The following is a 24,308-nucleotide window of genomic DNA, read 5'->3' as shown; positions in this document are numbered from 1 at the left end:
AAAACAGCCATGCATTATAATATCACTATGGACTTAATAGCGTCACACAGGCTTGGTACGTACTACATCAACTGTGGTTGTAAACTTTTGAAATTAGATTAACGTGTGAATTACACATGTCTTCAATTCTGTTGTTTTGTAAACAATGTTATTCTCTCCTGTAGTGTTCAATGTGATAAAACTTATGATATTTATACCGATTTAATCAACTAATGTGTTAGCCGCTTTTTTTACTTTCAACGTTGATTAATACAAGTACACAATTACCTGCACATCATTCCATTGTATGAGAACCCATGCATCTTTGGGGCACACTGATTCACCACAGAATGGTATTCTTCCAGTTCTGAAGTCTGTTGTAATATTGACAAAATAGGAATATCCTCCTTCCTTTGTCGAGAATTGAAGAGTGTTATCAATTTCTCCAAGATTTAGTCCCTGGAAGGTGTGGTTGACTTTTCAGAGGTCAGAGCCTCAGTATCAAGGGATAATATTAATATAATTGATTTATTTTTTATTTTTACTTATTTGAGACATCATAAATAAACCAGGTCTTAATGATCTTGACTTGAAAAATAAAAGTGAGAAACGATAAAACGTATTTGTGTATATGGCCGATCATAGCGGGCGTAATTGATAAATGTACTATGGTCACGTAAAGTAGTTCTTGCATTGTGCAGCGATTTTGTGTATTATTACTTACTTGCTGCACACATTTTAGCTGGATGTCATTTCATGTGTGATTTTTAAAAGGCTGACATCTCTCGCCACTGCATCGTGACACATTTGAGTCTTTGAAACGACAACCGATACTCACAATTACTTCCCGGTAAATCAATGCGCGCGTTGTGCGTCGTTTTGCTGTTTGAGCAGAAGATGTTCCCACAAGTTAATTCGAGAGAGGCACAAGCTTGCTCGTCAATATTCTTTGTCCACTCCAATTGAAGCATGTGGCAAAATTTACATGCTCTTTCACGTTCGATTTGAAAAACGTACTTTGCTTGACGTATATTTTGATTTCCTAAAACTGTGAAATGAGCATATATACTTCTAAATGTAGGATTTGTCCGTATGTTTGATAAACTGCCCCATAAGTAATCTTGTCGTCGCGCCACATGGGGGGGAGTGAACAAACATATGGCCACATGTTAATTTTCTTGTGTACATACCAGGTGCTTTCATTTTCCGCATTAAGAGTGGACTATGTCCAGATATATATTTACCTATGTAGCACTATAGATAAAAAAGTTTTCCCCATTTGTTCAGATCAATTGATGCTGGTTGTCATGGTAACCATATTGCCAGATTTCAATATTTTTCTGCATTTATTCAGTCATATAAATATAATTATGTATTAGTTATGGAAAGTATATATTACATTCACAGTCCAGTTCAATTTTGTACAATACATTGATGGTAGGAAAAACTAACCAAACAAATCATTGTAAAACTAGTATTTATGCAGTTAAATGTCAAACTTGTATATTGTCGAGTTAGCTGCATTTTTTTTATTTTTATGCAAATGAGTAAAGTTTTGTCACATTTAGCAGCCACAATAATCTGTGTTAAAAAGGACCATTACATATCCCTAAGTTTGGTTCAAACATGTATATAATATTTAATCATTATATCGGTAATAACAATATACCAGTCTAGTCAAAGTGTTTAAAATGTGAATAAGAGAGAAATACCTGGCTTTAACCATCGTTTTATTCTTTTTTGTCTTGTCAAATCTTCATGTTCACACCCTCGTGAATATTTTGGATATGGTTTCCAACTGATGTCCATTTGTCAGTCATCAAATCACCATTTCCATCAGGTGTTGAAGCAGCAGTCCAATAAAGATGATTTGTGACGCTCCTGATCCAGTCTTGTATTACACCACACTCTTTCTCTTTAGAAAGTTCTGTAGACATTAAAGAAAAAAATCCTTTCATGAGTATTATGTGTTTTCAGTCAAGGTTTTAGTTAATTTGCTAATCATGTTATAAAATTTCACTTGAATTGCTCTGAATATTGAATACTAGTATTATCAATCTCACTGATGTTGGATATAACTAAAATAAATCAAAAATATCCTACAAGGATTCAGAGTTTCACCTAAAATAATCTACCAAGCAATTTTATATATCAATAGAACAATGTTTGAGCATGATAAAATGGCTGCTCTCAAAGATTGTGGGGGAGAAAACTGCTTACCTTTAGCAACATGCCAAACATCTACACAGTGTTCAATCCCTGTCATGTTCTCTCTGATCCATTTAATTATTTGAACATGACGGTCTGTTACTATTTTGTAAATATTAATACCTTGGTTCTGTAAATATGCCAAACCTTCCTTCTCCAAGTGGCAGCTACTTTTCACCTCGTTACTCTGAATATAAACAGTAGAATCATTTTAATTATATTATATATTGTTTACATGAAATGCAGTACCAGGTAAGTAAAATGTATAAATACCTGCACAAGCTGTATGTCAATCATAATACCATTCTTCAGGTCCATGACTGAATAAGAGCCAAATTTAGCAATCTGACCAGGGGTGTCACACCTCCCATCTCCACCTATGCAAAGCGACCTTCCATTTTGAAGTGCATCATCAATGTACTTGCTATGCAAGTTTTCCCATACTTCCATTACTGCTGGCTGGCTGGAGGTAGTACCTTTGATGTTTCATGGAAGTATCCATTGAGACACTTGCATTTTTATAAACTGTATGACACGTAAAGTGTTCGATGCTAATACCCCAGCAAACAAAATTCTACATGAAAGTCTAAGATTCCCACTTGGAATGGAACCTATCATGGTTTGGCTGTTCCATGTTGTGCTTAGTCCACAAAAAAACACAATTCTGCTCCACTCTTACCATTGTGCCACATATGTGTGTGATTTCACCTAATGTAGGTGAAGAGCATCTGGTACATGTGTGGAATAAATTCATGAGTTGAGCTTTTCCAACAACAAAGAATCTATTTTTCTGCATACACCTATAATTAAGAGAAATAAACTAAATTATATTTACTGCATAATGCATTTTTACCATAAAACCATGTGATTTGAAGCTGCCCAGTGCTCACCTACTTTCATTCACAAACTTTCCCTTTTATATTTTATAATTTTATTAAAACTTACCAATCATCAGCACTTGAAAATGAAGTTGTGTCAAGTTCATTGTCTGGGGGGTTGTATTGTTTGGTTTGGTTTCAGATCACATTGTACTTGATCACTTCTTGTTTCTGGAGGATGCAACATCTGTCTGGCAAACTGTAATGCAAAAACACAGTCAAGTTCAACATAAATTACAAAATGTATATTGATAATAGATGAAAAAGCATAACATCTACAATAGGATCTGAGCTAAACTTGACGGGCTGTCCCATCTGAAAAACTGGCAGTGTGTCGAACTTTTGAAATAAGAGCGTAAGAGACAAAATATATATTCACTGTTAAGATAACATAAATTCTCCCCAACCAGATGTTAAACTAGTATGATGAGGGACAACAAACCGACAACCGGTTATACATGCGTTTATTTTATCTAAAGGGTATTATTTGTACACACACACTTCTCTTATTAGGCTATAATAATGTATGAAAAAAAATAATGTTCACTGATCAGACAAGTCAACGTAATAGCATTATCGCCATAGCCAGTAGTTATGTGTAACCATAAATACTTGCGGTAAACTCAGTGCGCGGCACATAGCATTTTCTTTTTTAAGAAAGCGATCCTTGGCCTTTTAGGTGTTGACACAACCGGATACGCTGGACTTGTATCAGTATTGTTACTAGTACTATAAGCCGGGATGGTATGAATTGTTGGCACAACACCTTTGTGCTAAGTTTTCCTTCCCGGAACTTGTCCCATTGCACGCATAAACTTTTGCGGGGTAGCACTCATCTGTGAAATTGACTGAGCAAAGCACATAATGATTCGTAAGACCATGCCATTTAGCTCTCTTCACCCGAACAAACTTTGTCCAAAGTTTGCTCAAAAACAGCATGTCGAAGGGGAATGCGTGAAGCGAAACACCGTCAAAGTTCGTGTTCCAGCACTCGAAAGCAACGCAGCGTTTACCTCGTCTGTCACAACGACTTGACATTACTAGTTTAAATACGAAGCCCAAATAAATAACAAACGTCCTAAACGCAACAGTTCACGTCCTTTGTCGCAATACCACTAAAATAAAACTGTAGAGCATTCGCGAAAATCAATAATGACACAGCTGATCACGAACGACATAGAATACATATGAATGGTGCCAAACTGATCAGGGCGGTTACATTATAATGTCACATCCAAGAGATTTAAACGAAGTCAAACCGTGGGCGCTCAGGTGCGAATTTAACAGAATCAGATATATGTCGTAAATGAGTCATCGGATTTTAAAACAAATATCTGGTGTTTGGTATTTAAATACAATGTAGTAGAATATGAAATAAAATCTAGCGCTCAAATGTAGTGTAATTTTCAAGATACTTTACTGGGACCACAAGTTTGCTTACCAACTCTGTCCAAATATTGCTAAATTAGTTACAATTTCACTTAATAATACTGCAGACTGAGTTGTCCCAGATACAATTTAATTAAAACCAAGGGAAGAGCTAAATTAAAAGTTTCTTCAGTGAGTGCCTTGGGCACACCATCTGAGAGAAATGTTGTCCTTCAATTTTAAGAGCGCATTTCAAATATGATGTTCTATGAAACAAAAAAGAATCACAAATCCATTATACAATAGAATAAATGAATGGCCACCATGTGCACTGTAAAAACAGTTTTAAAGAACTGAATACTAATTGAACAGCTTTTAAGCATTCAATTTGTTAATTGCCTTTGAACAGGCGTTCAAAAAGTGTTGTGTTTAATATGACATGATAATTGGTATTAATATTTAGAACATGGCTGTTCAAAAGGTGTTGCTACATAGAAGACATGATAAAACACTGCATTTTCAAATTTACTATTTTATCAGTTCTGCTTAGCTAAAAACAAACACACACATACACAATAGTTGGGCACAGTGGGCAGCACAAGCTCTCTTTAATGAAATCACATGTGCTGACAAGAAAAATTGCCCTATGGCTTAACAAAGTACATGTCAAACATTTAAGAAGGTACAACGTCTGTGGTGCCCTTTGTTAACAAATATTAAGGTATTTAACAAGAGAAAAGGTAACATCTCCAATGGGAGGGTGGGTGGTAATGTTTTGCGAACAACTGACAACTCTAGAAACTTAAAGATGGCGGTCAGCCCATGTGATCAACAATCTTAATGTATTGATTCTCAAAGTTGAGGGCGCTGTAACATTAGAGCCGACTAGCGCACTAAAGATTTTGAATTTTTGACAAGAAAAATTGCCCAAAGCACCCAAGCACATGTGTATGTGAGCATAAAAATGTAAGTTATGTATATTAACAAAACAATTGTAATTAGATATAAATTGAATAAACTTGAACATGTATAAGTAATGTGCCTGTGAGAAATAGGCAGTAACTATTAATAAATCACACTATTAAGTACCAGACTTAGGTAATTAGAGATATTGTTGGAATGTACGAATGTACCGTTTATAACAGTCGCTGGACCAGCGTCCCATCATCTTAATTTCCCAGTCAGCTAGACCGGCTGCAGCAGCACTAGTGGCACCCGCACTTCGAAAACTATGTCCACTAAATTCATCTGGGTTAAGTCCAATAAGACTGAGGCCATGTTTTAATTGAGTTATTAAATAATCGCGTGTGATTAGTTCAGACCTTGACAGTGTGAAAATTGGTGAATCAGGTTTGGCACCCTCGTTAGTGCGCAAAGCATGAAAATCAGACCATAACCGGACCGCACAAATTTGGTGCATGGAGCAGCAAATAACAACGTCAACACCTTTACGAAATTGGTCTGTTTTTGATTGTTTTAGATGAACTACGACAATGCCACATTTGCCGGACCCAGTTCCTTGAAACGATACATCTGTCATGGTAAGGTGGCGTGTAGGGTCGAAAGGTGGATTCTTAATCACGAGCTCCCCCAACCGAAAAAGACCAAAAAATGCAGTAATCATAATTGTCCATACTGCACAATCTGTGCGACTTTGAAGCTGAAAAGTGTTTAATAACTTATTGAGTATGTCAAATGTTATGGCCAACTTCTGTTTTGAGGTGCCTTTAACTTTGTGTATGGCCCGCAAAGCAAGCTGTATACGTGGGGTGTCCTGAAGTGGGTCCCAGCATCATTTGTAATATGCCAAGAGCATACTGAATACAGGTAGGTGATGATAGTACTATGTGCCAAGTTTTTTGACTCATGAAGGTACATAATGAACATAAGAAGCAATTCCTCGCTTGCTGGCAGAGCAGGCTTTTGGATAGAATCACAAAATTTAAAATATGCTAATTGACCCAACTGGTATGTTGTACGAGTGTTACTTGAATATGCACTTCCAACCAGATTACAAGCACGTGTCCACCAGTGAGCAGTAGTGTCTGTCAAGGAAACAGGTTCAACATATTAGCTATCATATTTGGTCAAATATGCGTGAAAGTTCATCTGCAGCCTGGTTATTTGCACCAGCAACGTGTTTTGCCTGCAGTTCAAAGTTATGCTTAGCACAGATGAAAAATAACTGACGTAACAGGGAAGCACACAAGATGTTGCGAGAACTCCCCTTTTTGATCATGTACACAACTGACATATTGTCACAATGAAAGAGTATACGTAATGTTTTAAAGTGGCTACCCCAACATTCAGCGGCTCTCACAATAGCATATAGTTTGCGCTAGTTAATTAAATATGTGCGTGGAGTGTAATCTGCAATTTCGTCACTGAACTTTCCCTGTAGTGTTTTTGTTCCAAATATAGCACCATAACCTAAGTCTGAAGCATCAGTATACAGGTGGATGTGGACATTTGTCGTCCATTGCAGATCATAGAACATACCAACTCCGTTTCAAGTGGGTAAATAATCCACCCACCACTGAATGTCAAGTTTGAAGTTCTTAGTGAGCTTTATCTTATGGTGCAGGTGCTTAAGCTTACAGGAAGTATCAATTAATCGTCTTAGAAATATGCGAAAAACCCTTGTAATAAAACTCAAGTTTGCCAATTAATGAAAGAATGTCACGCTTTGTGGCATATTGCCGATTGTGCCAATGATGCAGTTCTGTCAAGGTATCTTGTAGTCTCATTTGATATGCGGGCTTCCATAAGATCTGTGTCAAGTATGATACCAAGTACTCTAAACAGGTCGTGGGCTCACACACTGGTATTTAATGGAAATCCTAGCTGCTTACAGCAATCAAGCATGGCATTTAGGTTATCTGAGTACTGTTCAGTCCCTGGGTTTCCAATAGTAATGTTAATCATCAAGATAGTGTTCGACTGTTATGTTATGTATGTTATGTCCAGTCAGATTTAGCTCCCATGAGCAGCCAAAACGTTCCCAGTCTGCCGGTCGGACTGGGATTTGATAAAAGGCTTCTTCGAGGTCAACCTTTGCTAGCTAGACCCCTTCCCAAGTTGAAGTATGTGTTTTATTACAGTGTCTATTGATATGTAATTACAGGTGTAATTTTCTTTACAAATGCCATCATTTACAGATTGTCCAGGTGGCCAAGAAAGGTCATGGATGATGCGATATTTTCCTGATTTTTTCTTTGGTCTTGCACCGAGTGGTGACAACACAAATGATGAAGTTGGTGGTGATAGTAATGAACCTATCTTGTAACCTTTATTCACTTCATCTAATAGCCTTTCTGTGACACTATTCCAGCGCTATTCCAGTTTGGTGAAAGTAAGGGGGTTTGCGGCCTATTTCCTGTGTAGCCTATAGGCACCCCTTCCCTGATCCAAGTGAGTAATGTGTCCGTCAAATGTTGATTTGGGTGGTCATGAAGCAAGTTTCTCCATGTTGCGTAGTTAAGTCGACATGCAGTTTTTGGATCTGATAATGGGATCTTTTCCACCACATCTCTTACATATGTGGGCTCGTTTACAGTTTTTTGCTTTACAATCGTCAACATTGTACAAGAGGCATGTTTGCTTTTTCTTCTTTCCCTCCTCTTCTTTCGACGATGAGGGGGTATGTCCGCTGGAAAGGGACAGTCTTTTGCAAAGTGGTCAGTTTGTTTACACCGATGACATTCCTGGCGTGATTTTGCTGCCCCTGGATTGGTGAATGTTGTGATGTACAATTCGTGATCTAACTTGTTGTATGTGAAGTCACGTTGTGTAGCTAATTTGTGACGAAATTTAACATCATAGTTATATACACTAGCCCATTTAAACTTTGCATCACAGTTTTGAATTAGACGACGATAAGCAAGGAGAGCAGCTGCTAGTTCAGGTCGTTGTGCATATAGAATATTCTCTAACACACCAAATGCAGTAAGCCAACGACGGAAACAGTTTATTGGGATTTTCTTGCACCTGGGTCGAAAACCAACTTCCGATCATTTTAGTGATGCTTCAATTGTATCATCAGGTTCAACATGTGGCGAGTCACTGGGGTAAAGTAGGGCGAGATCAACATACTCACCATTTAGTATTTTCTTTTTGGTGGCCTCAGATATGCCATCAGATGGTGTCTTGAGTTGTATTGGCTCCAGCTTGTCTGTATAACAAATATATTTCTGTTCCGGTGCTGTAAGTGTGGGGTCAACTGTTGATGGCACGCCAGTTACAGGTTTTGGCTGGAACTTTTGTTGTAATTGCGCGTATGGCATGTACACATGATCATTGTCGCCCAGTGATGAATCACTTGCATGAATACTCGTAGCTCGATGGCTCACCTTCATCATGAAGTCTTCTTAAAGTTTCAGCGATTTTTCCATGGCAAGTGTTAGTTTGTCAAGGCGCTGTTCAATATTTGTGAGCCTACAGTTCGTGTTCAGTGATCGTGTAAACACTGGTGTAAGCAACGGTATTTTTTCGTCGCCACCGCCAGACACCAGAGTTTTTATTTCTTGCATCACTTCAGTGACTTTATCGCCATTCTTGTTATCTCTGTATTTTTGAAATGGAATTTGTCCCGGATAACGAAGATTGTAAGCCATAACTGCGATGATAAACCACGCTTGTTTTTTGCTGACAACTCTAGAAACTTAAAGATGGCGGTCAGCCCATGTGATCAACAATCTCAATGTATTGATTCTCAATGTTGAGGGCGCTGTAACATTAGAGCCGGCTAGCGCACTAAAGATTTTTAATACAAGTATTAAAAACACATTATTGCAATAGTAATAATTATAACAGATTATTACTACAGTAACTTTACAAGATATAGTTGATGTCAAAGTCCCTTCAGTCTTAAAATTACAATTGCCGACCATGATATTTATTCTATATTTTTTAAAGTTTTATTTATATGAATTTAATGCTTATTATTATTGAAAGAAACAAATGTATTTATTGGGCAAGATATATTGCAATATGAAATACGTGCAGCAGTGTATTTTAAATTGCCTCAAATATTAATTCTGGTATTAATTTTGGTCAAAAAACATTTTTCCATAAATGAAGTCTCAAAAGTGACAGGGTAATTTGTTGGAGTACAATCTTATGATTATAATTACATAACTATTGCTAAAGCATGCTTTTCATCACCTCGTGTCTCGGATTTGATGATTGTGAGAAACTCTTGGTAACCTGGTGGGAGCTTGTGTAAATTGAAAGTTTACCTCGTCATTTAAGAGGCTTATAGTGTTCTCTCGAGGATTCAAACATCGTGGCAGTGCCGCAATGCTGCTCTGAGACTCCGCCATGCTCAAAATCATTATCGCCATGCTTAATTTCCAAACTCAAAATGAATGGCTCCATCAGTGTTCAACAATAGGCCATCCCGTGACCTTTGCTTGACCCCGGATGTTTACATCCGGGTACTTTTGACGGTGTGGCAAAACAAAATGGGTGAACACAGCAATACATATGCTAATGTCGATCTCCTTGAAGAAGATATTCCAGGCGCAAAATTATTAGTTTCTGACCCAGCAGATGCAACTATCAAACAACTAAGACGGTGGTTACAATGTAGACGTGGGGCAACTACATCGGGAAGAAAATCTGACTTAGTTAGGAGGTAATAAATCACATCGCGTTGACTTTTAGTTGTCATCACATAGTACCCTTGTAGTTTAAATGTCTGTCGGTTGCTATGTTCACTATTTTATTCCCTGGTGAATAAAAACATTCCAAATATTGGGTATGTGACTTTTTAAAATTAAAAATAACTGGCTGATTTTACTGGCGTAACTTACATCTTTAAAATTGTTCAATAGAAGTAAAGCTGTGCATCACAATTTATACTGTAGACTTATTTCATTCTCAGAACATATTTTATATATAGGGAATATAAATACGAGTGTCTTAATAAAACCATTCGATTTTTGGTGTGTTCTTGTAAGTTGTATTTGGTATATTTTTGTAGCAAGCATTGTATAGTCTTCGAGACATCCTTGTCAACCTGTTCTCACTTTGGAGATTCTTTTATTATTAGGTGGGACTTTATAATTTATTGTCTTACACACTTCCTCCTCTTTTGTTTTAGAGTTCGTGATTATATATCAAGTGGTATAAATACAATCTTGGTGGATCCTTATAATGGAGCAAATATTAAAAGAAAGCTTGAAGGAAGAGGGCTACAATGTCCATCAGCATTGAGCAGTGAATTTATCATCCCTCCTGAGGAAGGGTTTATTCAGCAGTTTAAGGTAGGATAATGTCTGCATTAGTTATTAAAACAGTTTGGACCACTTTAAAAATAGTATATGGTATACATTTAACTGCCATATTCAAATTTCATATTTACATTTTATATTAAAATATGTCAATGGTATATGTATTGGATATTTTAGTATATAACATGATATTAAATTATTTTGTGATTATAAAATTTTTGTATTTACCTGTAACTGAAAAAAAAATTCTTTATAATGGTAATAATAATTTTTATTATTATAAAACACTTTCCAGTTATAATAACAATCTGTTGCTTTCTGCGCTTTACTCAGGTTTACCAATCACATTTTCTGTTTCTTCCAGGTACATGAAGTTGACTACAGTGCTATGTGGCATTTCCTTGTGACCCAACCACATTTAAATGTGAGAGCAAAGGGTACTGATAAACAGTTTGGCAAAGATTATAGAATATACTGTGCTGGTCATATACAAAGTATAAAATATCATAACATGTCTGAAAAGTCACTATTTGTCTACCTGAAGGCAATAATTCTCCCATCAATGAAGAGAACTGTCTACAGCACTTACATTGCTATCCGCAAAGCAAATTTAATGATCCAGTCTGCCCACTGCACATGTGTGGCTGGTTTGTCAGGGGTGTGTTGCCATGTTGCTGCAATGTTGTATGGACTAACTGATTATTCTAAAGGCAAACACACACAGTTTCAAAATACCTCATGCACATCAAGACCACAGCAGTGGAGTGTACCAACCCGGAAACCATAGATGGACAACATACCAATCCACCGTGCAGTTTTCAAGAAACACCAACCAGGTAAAACAACAAAACTCAAAACAAACAAGCACAGTGATCCAAGACATCAAGACACAGTTGGCAATAATGCTGAGAGAGTACATCAGATGCGATATAATTGGAAAACTTACAGTACAATAGTGGAAAGACTTGTGGTTTCCTACATGTAATGCCATTTGCATTGTCACACAGAGCTATCATCGCGGACCACACATACTCACTGCTGTCTTCAAATAACAGCAGTCACCTTGATATTGATAAACCAGCAAACACTTACCTAGATTCACCGAGTAGTAGTAGTAGTAGTAGTAATTCCGGTACACTTTCTACACCTGTGCAAGACAAACTACAACCTGCAGCACCACCATCACCTGCTGTACCACATAACCAAGACACAACATACGCATTATCAAAAGACGAACAATTCAAGATATCTTGTAAATCATTTATTGACAAACAAAAGCTTGACAATGAAAAAGTGTTGAACATTGAACTTGAAACCAGGGGGCAGTCGGAAAATGAAAAATGGTTTGAACATAGATGTGCCAGAATTACTGCTTCAGTCATAGGTTATATAATGAGTCGGCGGCAGACAACACCATCTGATAATATTATAAAAAAAATCATGGGATACAGCAGGTCAAAATATGTACCAAAAGCTTGCCAACATGGGCTAGACATGGAGCCAAAGGCTACAGCTGCATATACACAACATATGATGAATAACGGTTATGGTGTTTCCATATCAGAAGCAGGACTTGCTGTCATTCCTGAACACTCCTGGTTGGCAGCAAGCATTGACAGAAAAGTTATAGATGCATCAAGCCGACCCAGTGTGGGGTGTTTGGAAATCAAGTGCCCGATGTCTGCTTTGTCAAAGCTGTGTGAAGAACGTGGGAATGCATTCTATCTTAAAAAGCACTCCGCAGGCTATCTGTACCTCAGCAAGAATCACCAGTATTTCTACCAGGTACAATGTTAGATGGCTGTCACTAAATCAAAATGGTGTGACTTTATGGTATACACAGAGACCCCAACTGGTACAGATATTCATATTGAACTAATTTTTTTTGATGAAGTCCTCTGGAATAATACAGTTTTCCCCAAGATTCTGAAATTTTCTACAGACTTTGTTGTTCTAGAAATGTTGAGCTGCAGAATTAAACAGGGTTATCCTCTATTTCCAGAGCTTTTTACCTATCAGCAGAGAAGTGATTAAACTAGCCAGCCCTATTCTGATACTGTAAAATACTTTATTTTAGCTGGAATTAATTTTGCTGAAAACACTTTTTGAGTGTTTTGTATGGAATTTATTTTCACTAATTTTTGAGAAGTTTTATGTGAAATATAGGAAAAAAAGCATTTTCACTGAATCATTCTTTCAGTGAAAATTGATTCTAAGCGAAAATAAAGTATTTTTATAGTAAACTAATTGGAGGGAATTTTAAAAGTACTAAAAATTGAAGTTTTGTTACCGCAAAAAACAAAACTGATATTTATTTTTGAATGTTTTTTTTTTTTTAAATTTTCGAGTGCATACTATTAACAATTACACATCATTTACAACTTATTTTTTTTTTTATTATTGGTGCTATAACAATACTCACACATACTGTATGTAAATTTAAATAATTTAAAAACCATGTTTTAAGTGCAACTGTTTATAAATTTATTCCTTTATTTAAAAATACAGTATTATCTTAATAAATAATACAACATCAACTGTATACAATCTGTTTTTTGTTAACCTCTGGTATCAAAGGAGGTAGAAAGTTTGTTAGAATGGCACAAATATAGAACATTTGATTTGCTATCCCACATAATAAAATGGGTAAGGGTCTATCAAATATATGGTAGTTCTTTATTCTCTCTATACATACAGCGAGTTTCAGTAACATGTTCTATGGACATCTACTGACCTGCAGTTACAAATGGTGGTATATTTAAAATTGCACCAGTAGCTGCCAACTGGTCTTGTATATCAAATCCCTTGTCGGGCATAACACCATGTCCACGCTCCAATTTTTCTGGCAGTTTGCTCAGTTTGGTAATCTCCTTGTCTGAGATTGACTCAGATAAATTATTTCCATTTGTTATAATAAAATTATTATGTGTGTGTGTGGTGGGGTGCATTTTGTAAATTAGTCAATACGGTTATTAAAACATTATTGCACCAGCAGATTTATAATTATTAGTCCCCGTTCGGACGGAGTCCGAAAACGGGGACTTGTTTTGCCCTGTGTGCGTCCGTCCGTCCGTGCGTCCGTGATCACCTGTATCTCGAACATGCATGGACCGATTATGTTCAAACTTCACTCATACATCACACATTATATGGGACATATGCACATGCATTTTTTTCATGATCCGATTAACGATAGCCGAATAGCGGCCATTTTAAGGCCGAAAATGCATCAAAATCGCACATTTTCACCATTCCGGACCCGGATCTCAGTTATGCATGGACGGATTTCATTCAAATTTGGTAATACATTAAACATAATAGGACCTTGATGCACGTCATTTTTTTTTTTCAGATCAAGTTCGAAATGGCCGACTGGCGGCCATTTTGTTAAAGAATTCAGTTCTGGATCCGTATCCAAGACATGTCTGGATTGATCAAGTTTAAACTTCACACACACAAGGTGCATCATGTCACAAATAGATATGTGCATTTGTTTCATGATCCGCTTAACAATAGCTGAATGATGGCCATTTTAAGACCGAAAATGCATTAAAATCACGTATTTTCACAATTCCGGAACCAGATCTCAGTCATGCATGGATGGATTTTGTTCAGATTTAGTACAATGTGTTGTACATATGCAGGTGCATTTCGGTCATGATCTGCTTTGAATGTATATGTCACTCAAATATGAACGGAACGGGGACGTGTTATTGACAATGACTTGTTAAATTCATCTTAACACATCCTTTAAAACAACATACCTGTGTAAAGATCAGATACAAATGAGACTGCTCCACTGGGTGTAATTCCAATTAAAACCGTCACTGTGTTACGACTTTTGTAACAGGAGTACAAATGTATGTGATGGACTGCATCTCAGTAGCATCTATTATTACTCTAGTAGCAGGATATTTATCCTTAAAACACTGTGGTATATTCATATCAACCAGTTCCCTGGATGGCCATATATCAATCTCTTTGAGGTCGTGATACAATAAATTTACCCACTTGTTGAATATTCTAGACACGGTAGTCTTTGAAACATTAAAACGTTCAGCTAGGTCTTTTACAAACAGTCTAAGTCGCAGTCTACACATAACTAGAAAGAACTGATTCATGGGTGTCAATTTATCCCTGGGCGAGGTGATCTGATTGACTGAATCCCCGAAATATTCAAAACAAATCTTAAAACGTTCCAAGTCAGGAAACCCAGTATAGAAAGCTATGTCATCGTCATTATTTTTGAACTTCTCAATAACAAATGCTCCATTTCTTGGCTGGTCGAACACATTCTTGAGTTGCATATTTTCAGTGTGCTGTTTATGTTCATTTTGTCTATGCATGTCTAGTTCGCCTTTTAGCTGCTTATTTTCATTCTCTAGATGGTCTACCTCGCTTTTGTTTTTTTTCCAACAGTTCCGCCATTTTGCTTACTTTGTTTCGTAGCTCCACAAGTTCTTCCGACTCTTTTCTATCCAATACATTATTACTACGACTGCTTTGGTCAAGTGCTGCATTTGACTCAGATAACTCATTTTTCAATGGTTTACATTCTTTTGGAGGCTTTCTTGAAGGCTTCAACTTCGTCCACGGGAAAATGGTAGGTAAATGGCTTCCCCACTGCTTTTTTCCTCCGTCAAAATGGGCGCTACAAATTCGCGTTTGTTTGGACTCCGCCTTCAGTGTGTCGTTTCTAATAAGCACTGTATACTTCTTTAACAATGTTTCCTGCTTTGGTAGTCGGTAGAAATGTAAATTCTTATTCTTTGATGAATTATTGAAGCATAACGGGACACAGCAATTGTAAGGCATGTTTATCTCAATCAGCGACTAAATTCAAAATGGCCGCTCCACACCGTCAAAAGTACCCGGATGTAAATACACCGGGGTCAAGCAAAGGTCACGGGAATGGCCTATTCCAAAATGGCTACAACGTCATGTCAGCAAAAATGAATCGAGCTGCAAAGTAGGCGGAAAAGAGGTGGAAACTAAATATTCTCGACAAATTTATTTCTGTGTCCTGGCAATGTTTGAAGTCGTTCAAAATTTAAGGTTAGGGTTAGGGTTTCATGGAAAAGACTAAGCCTAGCCAAAGTCAAAAATATGTCGCTACTCTGAGAGCTTGCCCACAACGCTGATGAGTTGACCGCAACGCTAAAGAAATCCCACCTCGACTAATCAAATCTAATAATTTTATTGTGAATCTGTTATGCACGATTGCTATTTCCGGTGTTCATTGGCACTTGCTAGCAGATTGAAAGGAAGTGTGAAACTTGGTTTCATGAGACGTACTAGACTAGAATTATCGAGAAAACACAAGTCAAGTTTGGGCAACCGTGACTGCTTGAAAGCAATGATGAAAGTACCGTAATTCAATATCAATGAATCTATCATCACATTTAAATTACCTTTGGAGTAAAAGTGATACCCAAGTGCCGGAGAAATTACTACACCCGTGACCGATACATTGTTGACCATTGAGCGTGGATGATTAGACACAACAAAAGAAGTTTATCGGTAAATCGGACCTCTGTCAACAGAGAGACACATTTTCCTAATCAGCTATATATTTCAGTACTGATTAAGTCAGGGGTGCAATTTTAATGTTTAATTATGGTAACTAATCTCCATTATGAGCAGGAAAATAAATTACGGACCCCGATTAAGATGGATAGTTCTTAAAGTTGTATTGTCTTATTTTAATTTGAAGGCCTCTGATAATGTGTCAATTTGCTACATCAACCAATTAAAATAAACGAGGCGTTCGCGAGAAATCGCATTTTCTTTCTTGCGAAAAATGATGCTCAGAGCCTAAGTCATTTTTAGTCTCAAGACTAAAAAACAACCGGCAAAGTTGAGTGCAAATTGGAAATCAATTTAATCGATGGGAGTCGTTACGGCTTCAGCTCGCAAGCCAGGGAAGTGGATGTCATGTCGTCGATCACCGCGACGTTGCTAAGTATATACTTGATCGGAACGAAAGGTAAGTTTTTATTGTACTTTTAATGTTTTATTTATGATTTTTTCACTCGTAGCCGATTTTTTTTTCAAACGATGGCAACATGTTATATTTGTTTCTTGATTTTTTTTCTTAGATTCATGTTGCTACACCGCACCGGTTCGTCCTCATGCAGATTGTCTCGCGTTCGACCTAGACGCGTCAACAATTTCACGTCAAAGGTAAATATGTCATCAGGCAAGGAAATAGTGTTTGTTACAAAAGGATTGTACCCAGCTGTTTTGTTTTTTGAATAGAACGATTCACAACAATTCTAAACTACCGGATATGTTTTGTTTCCCGAGTTACACATGTGATGGGCTTCCATGCAATTTTTCCGTGCATTGCAGGAGTACAATTGAAAATAAACGTGCGCTATAGGTTTTTCGTAAATATTTAATAAATTAATTTTTTTTCACATTCGTGGTCATTTTGGAAGGCGAGGAGTTTAATGATGTCGTGTACAATGCAATACATGTTTTATTTTACTGACCATTTATTTATTTATTTCAGTAACGATTGAGAATTTAAAAGAATTTCCTCAAGGGCAAGTATTAAAGTTATTGTCCATTCACTGGAGTTATTTGACGAGTTAATAAATTATAATTTGTTGATGTAGTTTGATGTTACAGCTTGGATTTTTTTGTAGGGATTCCGCCAGTATATGTACAAGAAAGACAGCACCTGAGAACCTGTCTTATGATGAAGATTTTTGCCATAATGTTTCTGAGTAAGTTCCCATATTGAAAGTATTATTTATTAGTTTTTTAGAGTCTGCCCTTTAAATTTATTTTCAGTTAATGGTGTGTTTTATAACTGTTGAGTTTTTCATTGATTGTACTTATTTTCACTATTTTGACTGGAGGCATTTTCTGCTAAATCAAATTACTTTCTTTACATTACGTTTTGGTAAAACACGGTGAAAATTAGATCCACACACAATGCCTAAAATCCCAGTAAAAATAAAGTATTTTACAGTACTGGTATTTTATTTAATCCATCCAGTATGTCGCTAACCTTTCAAGATGATAGGCATGATGAGACATATCATCCTAGTAGCACAGAGGAGAGTGAGGACAGTGACTTGGATTACTCTAAATTTCTGATGGATTTGTCAATGAAGTAAGTGGTAGTTACTATAATCCCATATCTTGGTTGATGTGTCATTATAATGTATTTTTCCTGGTCCTACCGATAATATTTTGTTGCGTTACATTTTTTCTAGTCAGAATGGTATAGACGCATCTCAGGTTATAGGAATGAAGATGACAGTAGTTCAGAAGTTTGTGACAGTGATGAGCAAGATATTTGTCATGCACAACCCTCTAAGATGACAGAGACTCATTGCATTGAGATAAACAATCCAGAGAATATTATCAGTCAGAAAAATGGAATTGTGTACGAATCGTGTCTGAAACAGTGGAGATGAATAATTCATTCTGAACAAGTTGATGCAATGTGCATGTTCAGTTTTTATTCTGGATAGGCTTTGATTCAAAGATTCCACATTGTGTGCATGTGTCTAATTAACCATGGCAAGAGATGGCAGGGTTTAGTCACCATCAAGACAGTGATGTTTTTAATTATTATCACCAGTTTGATTCGTTGTTGCAGTGTAGCAGGTATAGTCCCTAAGCTTCAGTTGTACAAAACTTACCACAACTGAGTATGATTTCGTAACTTTGGAGCGAGCAGTGTCTGGCAGGTTTCAGTTTTCTGGGGTATGTTTGTTTTCATTGTTACTAAGGCTACACCGATTTAATTTTATGGATGACATCCGCGCGAGAACAGACTTCGCCTGTTCTCAAAAAAAAAAAAAAATATCCGACGACGAGTCTCCACAGATCGGTTTTCTGTCTGGAACTTGCCGACTCATATTGTCGCAAAGCGCCGACTTGTCGTAAAACTCTGTTTGGACTACCTCAAAACCAAAATCCGCACAGTTAGATGCGCGTTACGTAAAGCGCAAAGACCTATGGGAAAGAGATTGCCTCAAAACATGCAAATTTTGACATAAATGATCCAACATGGCGACCACACCACCAAAATACGTGAGCATAAAAGTTCAGAGGTGAAACGGAGGGATTGTTGTAGACTGGTACGCAATTGACGTTGGCAAGGGAGACGTTTACACAGCTATACGAGAGATCGGTAGCGGCAAGCGAGTTTCGCCCAGACAACTTTGAGAACATATTGTCCAGAGTGGCTGTCCCACGTTTCTTCTGCAATGATGAGAGAAATGGGAGAGGAGTGGAGGTGTATGGTGGCCTAAAAGTCGGTCAAGCGACAAATCAGTTCGGTTGCTTTGTCCGCATTGAAGTCGACAAAACTGCAACGAAAGCAGCAGAAGCTCCTTGGCCGAAGTCTGTGGTTAAATTCGTAATAATAGCTCCGTAATCTTGTGGGTTTAGCAGCATTTTTTTTTTGGCCGATTTTTTTTTTTTTTTGCCCTCTCACATTAGTTTTAGGGTCTTCAGAGGATGTCATCCATAAAATTAAATCAGTGTGGCCTAATGAAAAAGTAAACAGCTTTTTCATTGGTTCAGCGAGCTGAGCTAATTGTAGTAATTTACCCAAGTTGCATAAATACCCATCACAAAAATGTTGATCAAGACTTGCAATCAACAACAAAATATACACTGTTCAAAATGAACTGACAACAATTTTTAGTGGGAAAATGGCAGTGAAAATCAGTGAGTTTGGTTTTAGTGTTAATTTACACATTTTGTTTATGGTTGTTTGCAGTTGGCAGAGGCAATATTGCAAGAAATCACAAAGGTGGACTGTCACTCATCGGAAGACTGAAAAATCATTTTTTTATATAAGACATTGTCAGAATGATACTCCAAGACAGAATGAAAGACAAACTTCCCATGAATAGAAGATCTTTTTTAGGTGAAAGTGATCCCAAGCGTATTCAAGCAACGCTTGCACCCATTCCACCACCAACCACCAGCAATATTGTTCAAAACCAAAAGTCCAGATTTAAAAGTCAATAGATCTCTTGATTATAGTATTGTAACTTTGTAAATAAAAATTAAAACTGATTTTTATATTTTTCTTTTGAAGTTGCTTTATTTCATATTGTAGCCACTGATATTCTGATATTCTTCATTTGTCAAAGTTGATATTTTTTTTTACATCAAGTGGTTTAATTTGGTCATCAAAATAATTGAATAACATTAAATATTAGAGAGGAAATAGAGAGAGGTTTACAAGGATGGAACGGTCCAAAAGGGGTAGTGCAGGCATGGGAGTGATCATCAAAACCAGGCTGGTGAGACATATTTGCCGCCCGTGTTTATTCATACGCAAAGTCAAGGCCACACATTCAGCCAAGGACTGCCCAAACAAACCAAAGGAATGACAACAACATACCAATATACAAAATAGTAGTGACAGTTACATTAATCACGATCCCAGCAGTACCATCACCGATACCTCAACTGTATTATCCCCTCATAAACATTTTGTCCCCGCGTTGGACTTGGTCTCCCAGGGCCACACAAATACATCAATTAACAATCATGTCCCCGCGTTGGACTCGGTCTCCCAGGGCCACACAAATACATCACTTCACAATCGTGTTGGACAGCACCACTGAAGAGCAAACCATAGTTACCTCGTATAGAACGTATATCCCCTCGATGGATACCAACACCATTGACTCACATAGCAGTAAAACACCAGACCAATCTATTGCGCACTACAGTCAAAATACCCACGAGAACACAGGTGATGATATTGTAGGGTCTAACCAGGTTACGCCAAATCGTTTTAACTACCCATTATACACTGTACAAAACATTAAGAAAAAACACCTTTATTTAACCAACACCAACTATCGAACCACCAACTATCAGCTGGCCACCAACATCCACATTGAATTTTGACTTCTTGTGCAAAGCACACACAGTTATCGTGCAATCAGGCAAGCCAAACTACCAGGATCAGCGAATTACCATGCCATCAACATTCAATGTAAAACTGTGGCGTACATCGCAACACGATTATTTTGATAACATTATCGTCGACTTTCTGCAATTTGGTTGGCCAATCAACTACACAGATAGCTTGGAGCACTCGCCGGTCCAGTTTCAGGCAATCCACTATCACTACCTTTGGTTAATTTAGGATAACTCAGTTTCTGGGTAAGGAGAGCGCCCCCTATGTTAGTAGTTTGGGTAATGTATTTCCCATCGTCATTTGCGGCCCGCCATCTTTGAGTTGGCTGCTTTTTCACCCATCCCTACCACAGACCCATTTTTATTTTATTTTCCTTTAACCTTTACTGTTCATTCCTAGTTTTATTGTGTTTCTCTTTCACCTTTATACTTGTACATTTTGTATTTAGTTAAGCCTGGGTGCTTTTGTGCTATTTTTGATGTTCACTAATAAAGCACCACCTTTTCTGCCAAGATGTTGTAGTGTATTTTGTTTCTGAAATTCTGAAAATTAAATGTTCAAGTGTTAGATGTGGAAACCTATAATACAAAACATGGTTCAACTGAAAACATTTCGGCAGTACTAATGATTAGTTGACGTGAAAAATGAAAAGAGTTATATTCTATGATTCCCAGTTCATGACTATGAATGTTATATGCCTTACGACGATCAATGAAAGGCCGGAAATACACTGCGTTTTCAATAAATGACTACGTCTTCACGGCGAAGTTGACAGGAAATCCCGGGCCGGAAATGGACCATCCCGTGTACAAAACCCAGTAAAAAAAACTCTGTCTGCCTATAATCATTACCCACGCCATAAATGTTGTGAGAAATATATAAAAAACATTATCACGATAAAGATTGAGCATCCTAGAAATAAAATTTACAGGGAATGTAACAACTGAACCAAGTCGCGTCAGCAATCGTTCGACAAGTCGAATTTTATAATAACCTTAATTTTACGTTCAGATCTTTTCCATCGCGGTACTGCCGATTAATATAATGAACAGTTAAATCAAGAAACATGTTAACAGAACGGAAACTTACCATTTGTTTTACGGAAGCCATATCTTATCGTCTGCTTCACTAATCCGTGTCCCAGGCAACTGTCCCAACTATCGGACGGCCCAACTATCGGACGGTCTCGCTTGCTTGCGTTGTTATTTTAAAATCAGGTGACCCATAGTCACATGATACACACTACGGCATTCTGGGGGAAGAGGCTAATTGGTTTCAGTTGCTATTTAGCGCTAAATCGAGACGTACATCTGCTGAACGAGCTTTCTAAATAGGTAAGATTTTTCACTTACGCTCAAAGTCGCAATTTTCAAGGTCGCTAAATCTGAAATCAAAGTTTCAGTTTGTGTGAAAAAAAATGCGGCAACATTTAGATGATTTTTTCATTGATAATATTTAGTTTACGTGTTCATCATCAACTCCCTGGCGCAAAAAAAAATGAAAGTCACTTTAGCAACTTTTATATGAAACTCTGTGGCATCGATGTCCTTGCCCAGTTGTCGGACAGATTACATAATTGTTAGTTGTTGGAGATCTTTGTAATTTAGTTACTCTTATCACATGTTTTCTCTGAGAAGTCAAGCCACATTTCGTTATTACTTGCTGTATGCTTTCTGTCTTTGGTAAATCTGGTAAACTAAATTTTTTTTTTAAATTTATAAATTTCTGAGGATAAATTTAGTAATATTTACATTAGTATGTATTAGAAAATGTTATTTGTTGCATTCCTTTCCTTATCTATAAATTTTCTTAGCATTTTAAGCTGTGCATTTGGAAGTTCATCTTTTACTATTCCGACATGAAGTTTATGAGCATTTATCATTCCATATCTAGAATTTACTGACAAATGTTGATTATTTTTGTTTTGTTTTTCAGAAATTATTATCCAAACATCTATTTTTGCAAGTTTTTTTATAAGTATTCTGAAGCCTTTTATTCAGGTGAGTATTTCTATTTGTCAGAATTATAACTTTTCTTCTGTAGTGTACAATTACATTTTGTTGGCTATGGAAACTGATTATATTGTCTATTATATTATAATCCTGTAAGGTAATAACATTTTTTATTGTTTTTCAGATTTTTCTCTTTTTTCAAGTTTTTTTATAAGTATTCTGAAGCCTTTTATTCAGGTAAGAATTTCTATTTGTCAGAATTATAACTTTTTGCTAATTCTATTACATTTCATTTGTTGCTATGGAAACTGCTGTAGATGTCTGAGCACAAAATTTATTATCTAATTTCCAACGATCCCCCTATTATAATCCCATAAGCTAATAACATTTTTTATTATTGTTTTTCAGATTTTTTGCATCTTTTTTTAAAGTTTTTTTTTATCTGAAACCTTTTTATTCAGGTAAGAATTTCTGTTTGTCAGAATTATAAGTTTTTGCTAATTCTATTACATTTCATTTGTTGCTATGGAAACTGCTGTAGATGTCTGAGCACAAAATTTATTATCTAATTTCCAACGATCCCCCTATTATAATCCCATAAGCTAATATCATTTTTTATTATTGTTTTTCAGATTTTTTGCATCTTTTTTTAATTTTTTTATCTGAAACCTTTTTATTCAGGTAAGAATTTGTTTGTCAGAATTATAACTTTTTGCTAATTCTATTACATTTCATTTGTACTATGGAAACTGCTGTAGATGTCTGAGCACAAATTTTATTACCTAATTTTCAACAATCCCCCTATTATAATCCCGTAAGCTGATAACATTTTTTATTATTGTTTTTCAGATTTTTTGTATCTTTTTTATATTTTTTTTTATCAAATATTCTGAAGCATCTTTAATTCAGGTGAGAATCTCTTTCTTATTGATTTTCAGCATGCCTTTTTTATTTTCCATTTCCTAAAGTATTTTCAATTTTTTTATTCAGGTAAGAATTTTCGTTCATTTGTATTATAAATTCAAATCAAAATCTTGTTGTCATTAAATAGGCTAATTAACCTTTTAATTGTTTTTCAGTATCTTTTTTATCAAGTATCAAGTAAGTTTTTTTTATCAGGTGAGTAGTTTTGTCAGTGGTAATTTTTAATTCAAATAAAAATTTCACTTTTTTTCTACTATTAAATATTTGTTGCTATGAAAACTGCTGTACCCTTTCAAAAATCCCACTTATGTCTTAAATGGACACTTTCAAAACAAATGTCTTTTCTAGTTAAAATTACAATGGATAACAAAAGATAGATCAACTTTGTAAACAACATAAACAATAGTGTCCCATGATCCTTTGGTGCAATCCATGGGATTGAGCTGTTCCCCTTTAACAAAATCATTTTTCACCCACCTCTTCCTGATTATAATTACATAAGCTCATTAACTGTTTTTATTGTTTTCAGTATTTTCAATCAAGTATTTTCAAGTGTTTCACCAGGTGAGAATTGTTTTTTAATATTATTATAAGAATACCAAAATGTTCATTAAGGCAGGACAGCAATTGTATCAACTAACTCCTAATACGTTGTGCCATTTTTGTGATAACCCTCTTATTATACAATAAGGGTCACTTTTTAGGCTAATGAAAAGATTAGTTTCTGGTTCTGATGTAACTCACCTTTTTTCTTTGTTTACTTTGCTGTGTATTTTCTTCAATTTTTACTAAACCCAGCAAAAAGGTTATGAGCATTCCTAATATCTGACTTTTTATTGTTATTCCAGAGTACCGGTAA

General features: G+C 36.3%; 2 protein-coding genes and 1 pseudogene across 2 annotated transcripts; 1 reads left to right on the top strand and 2 right to left on the bottom strand.

Moving 5' to 3' along the window:
- Positions 1–1,485: 1,485 nt before the first annotated feature.
- On the bottom strand, positions 1,486–21,933 carry LOC102807096 (uncharacterized). Its single transcript, XM_085495906.1, has 5 exons — positions 21,663–21,933; positions 3,133–3,264; positions 2,461–2,987; positions 2,200–2,374; positions 1,486–1,906 (listed from the first exon to the last, which is right to left on the bottom strand). Exons 3-5 carry the CDS (start codon positions 2,635–2,637, stop codon positions 1,728–1,730), a joined length of 531 nt encoding a protein of 176 aa, XP_085352032.1. The 5' UTR covers positions 2,638–2,987; positions 3,133–3,264; positions 21,663–21,933; the 3' UTR covers positions 1,486–1,727.
- LOC144356631 (uncharacterized) lies at positions 9,896–12,463 on the top strand (annotated as a pseudogene).
- LOC144343761 (uncharacterized) lies at positions 12,991–15,012 on the bottom strand. The gene is made up of 4 exons (XM_085495798.1): positions 14,597–15,012; positions 14,430–14,504; positions 13,411–13,552; positions 12,991–13,382 (listed from the first exon to the last, which is right to left on the bottom strand). The coding sequence occupies exons 1-4, from the start codon at positions 15,010–15,012 to the stop codon at positions 13,200–13,202; spliced, it is 816 nt and encodes a 271-aa protein (XP_085351924.1). The 3' UTR covers positions 12,991–13,199.
- Positions 21,934–24,308: the final 2,375 nt, after the last annotated feature.

Source organism: Saccoglossus kowalevskii, chromosome 22 (assembly GCF_978046115.1).
Source record: "Saccoglossus kowalevskii chromosome 22, keSacKowa6.1, whole genome shotgun sequence".
NCBI classification, from domain to species: domain Eukaryota; kingdom Metazoa; phylum Hemichordata; class Enteropneusta; family Harrimaniidae; genus Saccoglossus; species Saccoglossus kowalevskii.
Note: the sequence above shows the minus strand (reverse complement) of the source record. Positions and strands in the feature narration are given on the sequence as shown.